At 34.0% G+C, this 14,792-nt stretch overlaps 1 protein-coding gene across 1 annotated transcript; it reads right to left on the reverse strand.

Moving 5' to 3' along the window:
- Positions 1-6,723: 6,723 nt before the first annotated feature.
- On the reverse strand, positions 6,724-8,433 carry LOC130628621 (uncharacterized). Its single transcript, XM_057441603.1, has 8 exons — positions 8,427-8,433; positions 8,302-8,353; positions 8,252-8,259; positions 7,920-7,976; positions 7,564-7,675; positions 7,212-7,302; positions 7,123-7,162; positions 6,724-6,899 (listed from the first exon to the last, which is right to left on the reverse strand). The coding sequence occupies exons 1-8, from the start codon at positions 8,431-8,433 to the stop codon at positions 6,724-6,726; spliced, it is 543 nt and encodes a 180-aa protein (XP_057297586.1).
- Between the last annotated feature and the right edge of the window lie 6,359 nt (positions 8,434-14,792).

Consider the following 14,792-nt stretch of genomic DNA (forward strand, 5'->3'; position numbering starts at 1 on the left):
GGGAGAGTTTGGATTATGGAGTGTTACTGTTGTTATTGCGAGTTATGGATGTTATTGCGAGTTGGGGATGTTATGGCGAGTCAGTGTAGTTATTGAGAGTTGTTAAGCATAGTTGGGATGTTAAGGAAAGTTGAGGTTATTTTGGAATGTTGGGGTTGTTATGGAGTGTTGGGGTTATTATGGAGTGTTGGGGTTGTTATGGAGAATTGACAGGGAAATTTTGAGTTGTTATGTAGATTTGGGGTTGTTGAGGAGATTTGGAGTTGTCGAGGAGATTTGGCGTTGTTTTGGGGAGTTGGGGGTTGTTATAAAGAGTTAGGCTGTTATGGAGTGTTGTAAGGGAGTGTTGGTGTTGTTATGGTGATTTAGGATTCTTATGGAGAGTTATTAGGGCAAGTTGGAATTGTTAGGGAGAGTTGGGGTTGTTACAGAGAGTTGAGGCTGTTATAGAGAGTTGGGGCTGTTATGGAGTGTTGTAGGGAAGTGTTGGTCTTGTTATGGAGTGTTAGGATTCTTATGGAGATTTGATATAGAGAGTTGGGGTTGTTAGGGAGATTTATAAGGGACTGGTGGTGTTGTTATGGAGTGTTAGGGTTCGTATGGAGAGATAAGGTGGGTTGGAATTGTTGGGGAGAGTTTGGGTTGTGTGGAGTATTATCATTAATTGTTGGGGTTGTTATGGAGTGTTCGGGCTGTTTTCTTATGGAGAGTTGTTATCGAGAGTTTGGTTTGTTAGGGAGACTTATAAGGGAGTGTTGGTGTTGTTATGGAGTGTTAGGATTTTTATGGAGATTTGTTAGGGAGAGTTGAGGTTGTTAAGGAGTATTGTAAGGAAGTGATTGGGTTCTAATGGAGTGTTGGGTCTCTTATGGAGTATTGGAGTAGTTATGGAGTGTTATGGAGGATTGGAGTTGTTATGGGAAGCTCAAGGTGTTATGTCAAGTTTCGGTTGTCATGGAGAGCTGGGTCTCTGGTGGATTAATAGGATTGCTATAAAGATTTATGTGGAGATTTCATAGAACGTCGGATTTTAATTGGGTATCGAGATTTTATTTTTTTATTGTGTTGGCTGCATGTAGGATTGGTTTTTTTTAAGGGGAGGGGGGGGAAATTGTTTGGGTTAGAGGTAAGTTAGCTTTGCGAACTTTTAGTGTAGGGAACTTTTAGTGTCCCTTTAATCATTGTCATGGATTTAGCGGAGATAAAAGAAGTCCACCAAAAGTTTTATTAGCGGTAACAAATATGTTTAACAGACCGATGCAACAGCAAATAATTTCAAAACCATGGCAACAAATGAAAATCAAAGCAATATACAATAAAAGGGAAAAGGAGACAGAAAAGCATGAAATCAAGCAGAGGATTATTTCTGAGAAACATTATCAGTAAGATATTTGAGAAAAAGTAATAACCAAATGATGTAGCGTTCAGAAAGAGGTTAGGTAAATTTTAGTGTAGAAGAATTGCAGAACCATCAATGACTGATCAAATAATGACATTGCAAGCAATAATTACGAAAAACAGATCTAAGAGACAAGGAACGTATGTTGTGTGTTGGGATGCAGAAAAATGCATTATTAACTTCTTGTTACACGGTGGAATGAAAGAGCTGATTAAAAGATGGTATGTTGATTACGCAGATGAACCAGAAAGTTAGAGTCATAGTAGATACATTGATACTGATGAAATTACGCTGAAAAACATGGTTAGGAAAGGAACATCATGGACTACGGGTAAGATTGTGTGATAAATGGACTGACACAACCAACAAAATAAAGAAGAATAAGAAATAAAAAAAAAAAGAGTTGAGCTGCGAAATATACACGTAACAGTTGGCAAACGTGTAGTATGAATATAAAATAATACACTATATTTTAGAATACTATTTGAAACTGATCACTGGACAATGAAAGAGGGTTGAAGAAAGGAACTTATACTGTTGTACTATATAGTAACATCCGATGAAGAAAGGGTTAGGAAAGAAAATAGTAGAGGAATGACAAACAGGAAACGTGGATAATGGCAGTGATGGATATAATGGTAAAGTATGTTATCAACATGGTAATATAGTAAATAAAGAAAACGAAGAAAGAAAAAGGAAGGAAAAAATTCAAGAAAAAATGACTAATAAATAAAATAAAAACAAATGCAAAAGAGGAAACTGCAAAAATATGAAAGAAAGAAAATGTAAAGGGACTAACAAAAAAAACAAGTTATAATGGAAGAATTGCAATTGAGCATGTTAGAAGTGTCAGGAAATTAAGTTAGAGATCAAGAGATGTATGCATTGTGTGAAGGCGTAGGTAGAATGAAAAAAGGAAAAAAAATGCCAAACTTGTGAACATTTGCATGTGAAAGGACTGATAAACAACAGAAATGCTTTTAGGTCCCAATTCGGGACAGCCTTTAAATACAAATTCCTGCGTTTTAGGTCCCAGTTTAGGACAGCCTTTAAATATATGTTTATGTGTTTTAGGTCCCAATTCGGGACAGCCTTTAAATATATATTCATGAGTTTTAGGTCTCAATTCGGAACAGTTTTAAATATATTTTTATATATTTAGTGTCCCATATTGGGAATTATTTAAATGTATATGTTTTTAAATATACATCAATAAGTTTTAGGTCCCAATTCGGGACAGTCTTCAAATATATACATATGTGTCTTAGGTCCCAATTCCGGACAGCCTGCAAATATATGATTATGCGTTTTAGGTCCCAATTCGGCACAGCTTTTAAATATATGTTTATGTGTTTTAGGTCTCAATTCGGGAGAGCCTTTAAATATATTTTCATGGGTTTAGGTCCTAATTCGGAACAGCTTTAAATATATTTTTTATATGTTTAGCGTCCCATATTGGGAATTCTTTAAATGTATAAGTTTTTAAATATACATCAATAAATTTTAGATCCCAATTTGGGACAGTCCTCAAATATATACATATGCGTTTTAGGTCCCAATTCGGGACAGCCTGCAAATATATGTTTATGCGTTTTAGCTTCCAATTCGGGACAGCCTTTAAATATATGTTTATGTGTTTTAGGTCCCAATTCGGAACAACTTTAAATATATTTTTATATATTTAGCGTCCCATATTGGGAATTCTTTAAATGTATATGTTTTTAAATATACATCAATAAGTTTTAGGTCCCAATTCGAGACAGTCTTCAAATATATACATATGAGTTTTAGGTCCAATTCGGGACAGCCTTCAAATATACGTTGTGTTTTAGGTCCCAATTCTAGACAGCCTTTAAATATACATTCATCAGTTCTACTACGTTCCAGGTGTTAATCGTATATCTCTTTGAAGAGCAACTTTAAAGCATACCTACTTTTTATACGTACCAATTTCCTTTAGAGAATCTACGTTTTTAGTTTACAAAACTGCTGCCATTCTTTTAAACTAAAACAATTCTTAATAAGACATTCACATTAGTCTGCGTACCACACAGAAAGCACCAAAGAATTTTACAATTGATGTTCTAGTATTTATAGGCATATTTACGTTTATACATACCGATTTCGATGGATGAATCAACAATTTTTAACAGCATCATCATCAATACACGTGCAAGATTTCTTTGTCGAATTCGTTTATAGTTACATTTATTCCCGCAATATTATTGAAAAGATCCGCAGTCTATAATAAAAATTGTAAAGCTTGATTAAAATGAAGTTAAAAATAATAAACGTTTGACTTACCTTGAACAATAACTTCTTTTCTTCTATTGAAACTTTGGCTTGTGATGCAAATCGCCTCTGGTAAAAAATGCTTGACATGTCAAAAAACTAGCGAATGAAGAAAATATCCAACAAAACGACAAAAAATTCAAAAACGAAAAACCGCCGCTGCCGTGTTGTTTTGAAATCAACTATGTCGTAAGTTTAGGGGGGGGGGGTGAAATTCCGTAGTGCTTATGAGCACTGTACGCAATTTCTATAACAAACTAGTTGGTGGTCCATATTATTATAATATAGACAATAAAAAAGAATAAACACAGCGAAAACCTTTCGCGTATATACAATAAAAATAATAATAATTTATAAATTAAATAAATAAGCAGACTTCCGTCCCCACCCCGGATTCTCCCGAACCCCCACCCACCCTAAATACTCTAACGCCGCATAAGTTAATCAATATAATTATAAATAAACACAAACATTCGCAAAGCGCACTCAAAACCTCTCAATAGAATGAAAAAATCACAACCCAAGGCCAATGCGTTACCCACAATCCGATTGAAAAACAGTTATTCTCGACTTTATTTTTTTCAGCTCTTGGGTTGTGGTTTGTAATATAAATGTAAGGTACCTTGAACATTGCCATGCATCTCATCAAATAAGCCATTAAATAAAATCTTTAAACCATATCGTAAATCCATAACTACTACTTCAATAAATCTCTTTTTAACAAAATAAATAGTACGGTCATAATTTCAATATTTGTTTTAAATTTCATTCTAGTAAAGCTTTGTCGAACTTCTTGTTTTTAGTCTCAAATGAGGACAGCCTTTAAACATGTATTGATGTGTTTTAGGTTCTTAGTCGGGACAACCTTCAAACATATATTGATGTGTTTTAGGTCCCAAGTCAAGACAGCCTTTAAATAAATATCATGTGGTTTAGGACCCAAGTCGGGACAGCTTTCAAACATATATCATGTGTTTTAGGACCCAAGTCAGGACAGTTTTAAAATATATATTGATGTGTTTTAGGTCCCAAGTAGGGGCAGCCTTCAAACATATATTGATGTGTTTTAGGTCCCAAGTCGAGACAGCCTTTAAATAAATATCATGTGGTTTACGACCCAAGTCGGGACAGCTTTCAATCATATATCATGTGTTTTAGGACCCAAGTCAGGACAGCTTTAAAATATATATTGATGTGTTTTAGGTCCCAAGTAGGGGCAGCCTTCAAACATATATTGATGTGTTTTAGGTCCCAAGTCGAGACAGCCTTTAAATAAATATCATGTGGTTTACGACCCAAGTCGGGACAGCCTTCAATCATATATCATGTGTTTTAGGACCCAAGTCAGGAGAGCTTTAAAATTTATATTGATGTGTTTTAGGTCTCAAGTAGGGCAGCCTTCAAACATATATTGATGTGTTTTAGGTCCTAAGTCGAGACAAGCTTTAAATAAATATCATGTGGTTTACGACCCAAGTCGGGACAGCTTTCAAACATATATCATGTGTTTTAGGACCCAAGTCAGGACAGCTTTAAAATATGTATTGATGTGTTTTAGGTCCCAAGTAGGGACAACCTTCAAGCATATATTGATGTGTTTTAGGTCCCAAGTCGAGACAGCCTTTAAATAAATATCATGTGGTTTACGACCCAAGTCGGGACAGCTTTCAATCATATATCATGTGTTTTAGGACCCAAGTCAGGAGAGCTTTAAAATTTATATTGATGTGTTTTAGGTCTCAAGTAGGGCAGCCTTCAAACATATATTGATGTGTTTTAGGTCCTAAGTCGAGACAAGCTTTAAATAAATATCATGTGGTTTACGACCCAAGTCGGGACAGCTTTCAAACATATATCATGTGTTTTAGGACCCAAGTCAGGACAGCTTTAAAATATGTATTGATGTGTTTTAGGTCCCAAGTAGGGACAACCTTCAAGCATATATTGATGTGTTTTAGGTCCCAAGTCGAGACAGTCTTTAAATAAATATCATGCGGTTCAGGACCCAAGTCGGAACAGCTTTTAAACATATATCATGTGTTTTAGGACCCAAGTCAGGACAGCTTTAAAATATATATTGATGTGTTTTAGGTCCCAAGTCGAGACAGCCTTTAAATATGTATTGATGTGTTTTAGGTCCCAAGTCGGGACAGCCTCCAAGCATATATTGTTTGACGGCCTTTTAAATTTAGGTATGAAAATTAATTCTTTAACTTCCACTTTGGTAACGCTTATATCTGATCAATCTTCTTATGTCCTTTTTCTTCTTTTCTTTCTTCTTTCTTCTTTTCTTCACTTTTTTTTTTCTTTTTTCTTCTTTCTTGATGTAGAAAAATGTACGACTTACCGATATAAGAAATTTATGTTGACAACTGACATTTGGTGTGTGTGAGTAAAACAAAAAATAAGTTTGCTTCAGAAACATGTTTTTGAAACAAACTTGTAGGCGTCCGAAGGTTGATGTCAGTTGTCAAAAATCCGAATAAGCCTTTTAAATCATACTTTTTGAAAATTTTTTTTTTGATAAAAATGTTTTTTGTTAATGTAATTTTTAAATTTTCATAAAGATAAGAAGCAGCTTATTTGGACTACCTTCGTTTTTGGGGTAAACTTAAAACTAAGAATGCTTTCAAAACAACACTTAAAAACGCGTGCTCGTTATATGTATCTTTATGACAAAGCCATTAATGGCATAACCATAAAACACAACGTATGTTGTGTAACATAAACAAATATTAAAAAAAGAAAATAAACAACACACCTGATTGCTTAACTGCTCATCCATCGAGAACATCTTAACCTATATGGTGAAGGATGAGCAGTAGAAATATCAAAAAATGAAAGACGCGTCCCTTATCTAAGCCTGCCTACCTGCCTACTTACTTAGAGACCTCCCTACCTTACGCGCGCAGTCCTGCCTACCTGCCTACTTACTTAGAAACTTACCTTAAGCGCGAAACAGAAACAAAAGAGAGACAAATTCTACTTGAAATGCTGCTTTTTCCTTTTTTCTTCGTTTTCATTCTCACTTGTCAATGCTTTGACCATTCATCCTTCTTCTGGTTTTGTGTTGTCAGCATCAATGTTTCTTCTTTTTTTTCATTCTTTCTTCTACTTTCTTCTCTTTTATCTTCATTGGACATTGTGTTCGGACATTCAGTCTTTCTCTTGATTTGTGTTTCAACGACAACTTTCCTTCCCAAGCTTTCTAATAAGGGAAAAAATGAAACAAAATAACAACAACAACAACAACAACAACAACAACAACAACAAGGAAAACAAAGTGCAAGCAGTGAAAAAGACAAACGAACAAAAAAAACCAAAGAGAAAAGGAAACAAAAAAAATGTTATTTTCAACCCAACTCCGAAACCAGCTTACTAACCAATCAACTAACCAACCTACTAACCAACTTCCTAACCAATCAACTAACCAACAAAACAAACTAACAAACCAACCAAACAACAAGCCACCTAACCAACCAAAGATTACACCAACCAACAAATCAAACTACCGACTTACCAATCCACCAACAAAATAACCAACCAACAAACCAACCAACAAACAAACAAACAAACCAATAAAGCAACCAACCAACACATCAAACCACCAACTTACCAATCAACCAGCATACAAATAAATTAAATTAATAAGCCAATCAATTAATCAATCAACCACTCAACCATCTTCCCAACCATAAAAATGTTTAATCCATCAACTGATCCACTAATCAACCAACAGATATAACCAACCAATCAAACTACCAACTTACCAATCAACCAGTATGCAAATAAATCAAACCAATAAGTCAATCAATCAATCAACCAACAAACCAGCTTAGCAACCACCAAAATATTTAATCAACCAATCAAACCCATTAACCAACCAAACTATAGATCTACCAATCAACCAGCCTACAAATAATTTAAACCAACAAACCAACCAACAAACCACCAAACCGAGCAACCAAACATCCAAACAATCAACTAACCAATCAACAAATTAAACCAAACAACCAAACTACAAACTGGCCAATCAACCAGCCTACAAAAAACTTAAATCAACAAACCAACCATATAATCAGTAAGCCAAGCAAGCAACTAAATAAACAACCAACCAATCAATCAATAAGTCTACAAGTAAATTAACCAATCAATAAAACAGTTCACCAACCTAGTGACCAGTCTACTAACTAACCAACCAACAAAAAAAGTCAACCAATCAACTTACCAGCCTCCAAACCAATTAAACCAACCAACCAAACCACCAACTTACCAGTTAACCAGCCTACAAATAAATTTACCAAACAAATAGCCAAACAACTAAAACACAGACAAACTAAAGCAACGAACCAATCAGCCAATCAAACAATTAAGCAACCGAAATAAACCAACAAACCAACCAACAAACCAATTAAACAACCAGCCAAATTACCAAACAATCAACTAACCAACCAAGCATTCTCTTAATAACCTATAAATAAGTGAACCACTCAACCACTCAACCAATCAACCACTTAAAAACCAAAGAAACTGCAAGGATCAGCGAATCAACCAACTTACCATCCAACCTAGAAACAAGTTAAATTAACTACATAATTAAACCAACCAACCGGCCAAAGAACCAATCAAATAACCGACCCAACCAATCAATCAACTTGCCAACTAACAAAAAAATCAAACCAACAAGACTACCAATAACTAACTAATCAACTAAGCGATCAACCGACCAACTTACCAACCATACAATTAATTAATCAACCAGTCAACCAACCAAGAAATTAAATCAATTAATTAACCAGGAAGCAAGGACGGACAAGCTAACAAACCAGCCAACCATTTAGCACACTGAACAATTATACCTATCAACCAACCAACCAACCAACAAAAAATTGAATCAATGTAGCAACAAATCAAAAATATAAAAATTAACAAACAACCAACAAGAAACCATTAAAATAATAAGCATAGTATAAGAAAAGCGTGTAATTTCTTACTAGAATCACCAAAAAACTTGAACATTTTCATCATAAAGAACTTAGCTTTGTCTTGGAAAGAAAAATTGGAAGTGGCAAACACGTATTTTTTTTATAAGCATGACATTTATAAGCATTTGTAGGCTTGAATTGATCATTTTTTAGGTATATGTTAAGCATTATGTGAAGCCTAAGAATATGTTGTGAAGTTTTTTTGTTTTTTGTTTCGTGAGCAATTTTTCTTGACAACAATACAGTTTAAAACTTTTCATACTACAGTATTAATAACAAAAGATTTCTACTTAAATATAAGGATTTTTTATGGATTGATATTTTTTTTCCAATACCGTAATGCTTCGAGTAAACGCCCCCTTCTATTGAGAGCCCCCTTCTATTAAACGCCCCCTCGAATACACCCCCCCCCCCCCCCCCGTTTCAGTCATTTTGTAAATAAATGCCCCCTCCCCCCAAATAGACGCCCCCTCCCCTCATAAGGGGGCGTCTATTTGGGGGGAGTTCAATACGTAGATATTATTAGTGATTTATAAAAAAAACCCTGTGACTCCACCTCGCACCTAAAGCCCTTTTCTATTTATCCTCGCCGTCTACGATTGTTAGAAATAGGAAAGAAGCCCTGGGAATGAGGTAGAGTGAGACTTTTTTATTTCCGTAAATTAATTGTGCTTCCAATCATGAATAAAGATTTAAAAAGAGTTTTCAAAACTTTAACGTAAGGCTGGATGTCCACTCGAAAGAAAATAGATCGGAACGGAGCAAGAAAAATACTTAAATTTAATTGGCTATCTACTAATAATTCATTTCATTTCCGTTGCTGTCCGAAAGAAAAGTTAAAACGGGTTTAACTTTCCGATCCGTTAATTCGTTTATGAGTGGAAATAGACCATTCCTGAATTTCTTTTTATGCCAAAATCAATTAAAGAGGTCGATACCAAAAATGATTCTTATCCCTAAGGTTCTTATCACAAGGTAGAACAAATAATCTAATTTCATAAATAATTCTGTTCGTTAAGTGCCTCATTTCTGAGCTGAAAGTTACGGTCAAACCCTTTATATAGCCGAGCTTTCTAAGAATAGCCTCGTTTTTTGAAATTAATATTTTCTTCAAATCTAAATAAAATCCAGAATATTATATTGCCCTAAAAACTTCAAGTTTTGTCATGATAATTTGATATTCTATATGAACATCCTTATTTCATAAAATTTTGGTTGACGTCATAATTATTATAATTTATGAAATTTGGGAAAGGTGTATTCACAAACAAAAAATAAGAGCAAATAAAACACATACCTGTGCGTTTTTACTAAAATACGACATCGAAATGTTGTAGCGGGGTTGTTCGTGTGTTTCGTCTGTGCTGTTCAAGAATCTAAAATTAAAATATTTTGAGGTAAAACTAACTAATTTAAGGAGATTAATTTGCGCGTAAAAAAACTTTATATTTTTTTTTATTATTATTATTATTTTTTTCTATCTCACAAAAATTTTGGAAAACTCGGTATTCGCGAAATTCGCAAAAATTCAATTATCGCCAAATTTATTTCCTATTTCCGAAATTTGAAGAATATTGTAAGAATAATGCGAAGGCTCGATCCTCAGACAACATATATTTTTTATTTCTAAAACAATTGAAAAGGTGTTTGAATTTTATTATTGCCTTATTAATTTACCAATTGTTTAAATGATACCGTCTTTTCCACAATTTTACTCAATGTTAGATGATTTCAAAATTATTTGAGGTTCGAAAAGTCATGAGCAGAAAATACAATATTTATAAAGATTTTTATTCTCCTAAATAAAGCTCTTAAGGATCTGTATAAATTTGAAAAAATGTCCTTAAATCCTTTGTTTCAAAAATTCATTTTATTGTCACGAAATATTACTTGCTTAATTGGCGAAAATTGGTTCTCACTAAAATTAATTCAAAGGTAATTTTTCAGCACAACATTTTTTTCTCGGATTTTTAAATATAATTTTTAAAGGAATAAAAAAGGACTATTACTTTTCTTGGCAAATATTCATAATTATATAATTACATATATCTTTTTTTTCTTACGAAAATATATTTTCTTGCAAAATTTTAATTTCAATTATAATTTTAATTATATTAATTTTCGCTATTTACCTCACCTTTTTTTCCAACTTTTAAAGCTTTTTTTTCCAATTTTCGAGGTCTTTTTCTGATTCTCGTGTGCATTTCAAGCCACTTGTTCAGAAATTGCCGCCAAATTGAACAATCATGTCAATTTCATGGCTCTCCTTATTAAACTTCTTTTTATCTTATTAGTTTAGATTTCAGTTTTGTCTCCGAGAAGAAGAGTATTTTCTGTAGTACAATCAATTTTGTGTAAAAATAGATATTCGTGAAATGTTAGCCTTATAGAAAAAGAGCAGTCTCTTCGGTGCAATCAATTTCGATTAAAAATAGAAAAGTTAGCCTTCTTTTCTTTACAGTACAGTCAATTTCATTTAAAAATAGATAACCATAAAAAGTAGGACCTAGTCTCCTTTTGCTTAAAAATGCACATGTGTAAACAACAATGCTCAAGTTGGAATAAAAATTTTGTCAACTTTTACGGACAATTTCTTTCCTGGGTAGTATACAACATCGGAATTTTTTATTCTTTCCAATTTTTCGATTTATTTATTTATCTAAAATTACCATTTTATGATGAATGGATGAAGGTTGTCAGGCAAAACAAAAATAGCCACAAAGTATCCCCAACCTCGTCCCTAGATTTTTTCTAGCCTATAATATTCAGACGGAACATCTTCGTACCTGGGGACGAGGTTGAATAACCCCTATCACATTAGTCGTTGAATATTATTTGTCGGGGAAAAAGTTAGTCGAGAAAATACACTCGATAGAAAAAATTTTGTTAGCAAATTTTCGTTTGGGAAAAAAAATCGTGGCTTTTCTCAACGAATTTTTTTCTCATGAAGTGCAAGATATTGCCACAAGATAGGAGTAAGCAACCAGTCAGCGTGAATTTTTTGGAAAATTGGGCAAAATCGAGTTCGAGCGAAAAACTCTTCAACACGTGGTCGTGCAAACTATTTTCCTAAATTTGATTGGTTGTGCAAATTTTTTTTTCAAACCTGATTCGTTAATAACCACATTTGTTTCGAGTTGATTGAGTGCCGATGTGAACACAAATAATCATCAAGTTCATTGGGTGCTGATTAAACATAAAAAACTAGTACGGTGACACACTGGGGCGACGGCCAGACAACTATTTCTTTGTTTAAATAGGCCAAGCAATAGCAACCTCGATCACAGGGCCTGCAGCGTGATATCCTCATATCAAAAAACGCTTGGGATCGAGGTTAAAATCAATAGCAACCTACGCTACGCTTGGACTCCAGGTTAATGTCATCAAATTATAAAAGAGAAAACAAACACTTTTATAAAACTGAGTGGTGTATTTGAATTTATCAGCAAAACCTGCGTCACTGTGTGTTACGTTCGCCGATACAAACTAGACAACACCGTCGAGAGCTCGTCCCCACGCAGTGATTGATGGAGATAGCCATCAGCTCAAGAAAACATGTTTGAGTAATTATAATGATTTCCCTTATCCAAAGAGTACTGTTGTTTTTGCCTCGCGTTAACAATAGATATAATGGCACCGAAACTGCGCATCAAAGTACAACTCTATACAAAAAAACCCAAATAATATCAGGGATGATATCGCGCCCTAATCACCCTCAAGCGGTTAATCATTAAGTTTATTGGGTGCCGATGTGAACACAAACGCTTTTCTCTAAGATAACGTTCACGGATGTTATATCTTTTCAGTGCAAATATTAAATTCTGTCTCTTTTAAATAAAGGATTTGTTTATGTCAAGACTGAGTTTTTATTGGATCAAACATATTTTAATTATAGATTTACGATAAGCTTAAATAGCAACATGACCTTCGAAAAAACAAAATTAAACGTAAAAGGAGGATAGAGGGCAACCTAGTGCCCAAGTCATGATGCATCTTTTCTTGCATCAATCGGCGATACTTCGCCTTTAGTTTAGCCATGGGAACAAGGTTGGTGAGAAAAGGAAAACCTCGTCCCCAAGACATCTTTTCGATGTTCTTTGTATTGACTCCGTCTGCAGTTAAGACATGGTTACTTATTTCATTTTTTTTTTCTTTCTTGAAATTAAAACTTCGTGTTTCTTATTAGAAACTGGCCTAGTTAACTATGCTTTCTACAAGGATATCAAATACAGTTTCTTTCAAACAGAAAGCTTAGCCTCAAACAAATGTCAGAGCAAATCCCTAAAATTCAAATCCACCTCATAGCAAACCCTGGATTACAATAAATGCACAGGTGGCATGCTCAATTATATTTGTTCTGGTAAGTGAGATCATTTGCACTCAGAACAACGGATATTTCACGTGAACAAGGAATAGATTTAACCAATCAAAAAGCGCGGTCAGTATTTTGACCGCAGAAAAAAACGTTTAAGTCCCAGCGTAATTTTTCCCATAGCTATTCCGATTTTCTGGTGGTAATAAAAATTATGCTCGGCTTCCTGGTTAATTAGAAACACGTGTGTATAGATGATACCTGATCTATTGTTGGCACTATAGATGATTCCTGATCTATTGTTGTCACTTCTAGACAAGTGAATCAGACGAATAAAATTGTTGCTTCCAATTTCACTGTTTTTTTAAAAAAAAGACGAAAAAGGCATTTCATTTATTTAATTTTTTTTGTATACATGTTGATGAATTATGATTTTAATTAAATATCAAATTAAATATACCTTTTTTAACTTTAAAATTTAAGAATTTTTTGCTTGTTGTCCGTGCTTGCTTGGTTTCTTATAAGAGTAGTGCTTAGAATTTTTAAGATTAACAAGTATATTATTAATCGAGCACGGATTTTTATTTCGTTTTCCGTGCTAACGCTTGTGGTAAAGAGCGAGAGTGTTCTTGATTTTGAATAGGCGACCTATTTCTGTTAATTAGACTATCAACATGGTTTCTGCTGCCTGTCGCTTTTTCATTGCTTCCGTATTTCCTCAAATAAGCGCCGCAACGCTTAATAAATTTTCTTGATTAAAGGGCGGCGCTAATAAGAGGGCGGCGCTTATTAAAAAGTTTTATATTTCAGCTATTAAATATTTCGGGGGTATAAACATTTAAGCACAAAAAAGACAATTAGAATTATGTTTTTGAAATGCTTCTAGCCAAGTTTCAATGTTTTGCAATGAATAAAATTTTTCCTCAAATTATGCACGAAGAAAGGAAATAATCAAGAAGTGGAAGAATTTACAAATAAAAAAACAAAAAATATGAATAAAAATAGTCGTTTTTGTTTCTCTATAAGTACGCATTTTGATGTGGCGCTTAATAGAGGGCAGCCCTTATTTTGCATTCTAAATTATAGATGCGGCGTTTATTAGTGGGCGGAGCGAATAAAAGGGCGGCGACAATGTTAGCTGAAAACGTTTTATTGAACTTTCAATGACCCAAGTATATATTTGATTACTATTTGTTATCAGAAAATTGCGTTTTGTTTGTTTTGATTTAAGAATGCATGTCATGTCTTCTTTTCTTAACAGCCACGGTTACATCTGAAAAACGACTAAATTTTATGCAGAATATTTTCGAAATAGCCTAAATAAATAGCCTAATAAACATTTCTGGAGATTCTCCTAAGTCATTATTCTAATAGTCTAGTCTAATTTGCTGTTGTCACTTATCCACATCCCCAGGGTCCCTTAGCCCCTGAGCTGTTATTACGGAAGCGCTATCAAACTTATCAAAAATGCCCTGGGAACGAGATTTGTTGTCACTTACTGTACACTTTTTTGTCAGCAGGTATCGCGCTTATGCATGGATTTTGATTTTGTTCTTAAATAAGCACTGGTGTAAAAAACTAAAGCATGCATGAGAACGATTGGCAAGCAAAAGGATTATAATCGGAAAAGAAAGTAATTTCAATTTTCATGCTGTTTTATGCTTGTCACAACCTTGTCCCCAAGTTTTGTTAGGCTTTGCGGACGAGGTTGACGCTTGTCAATCAAAATTTGATGTAGTTTTATATTATTGATTTGTTTTTTTCGGTTTCGTTTAATTTAGTGAAACGAAAGTTTTATAAGTTT

The sequence above is a fragment of the Hydractinia symbiolongicarpus genome, chromosome 15 (genome assembly GCF_029227915.1).
Source record: "Hydractinia symbiolongicarpus strain clone_291-10 chromosome 15, HSymV2.1, whole genome shotgun sequence".
Lineage (NCBI taxonomy): Eukaryota > Metazoa > Cnidaria > Hydrozoa > Anthoathecata > Hydractiniidae > Hydractinia > Hydractinia symbiolongicarpus.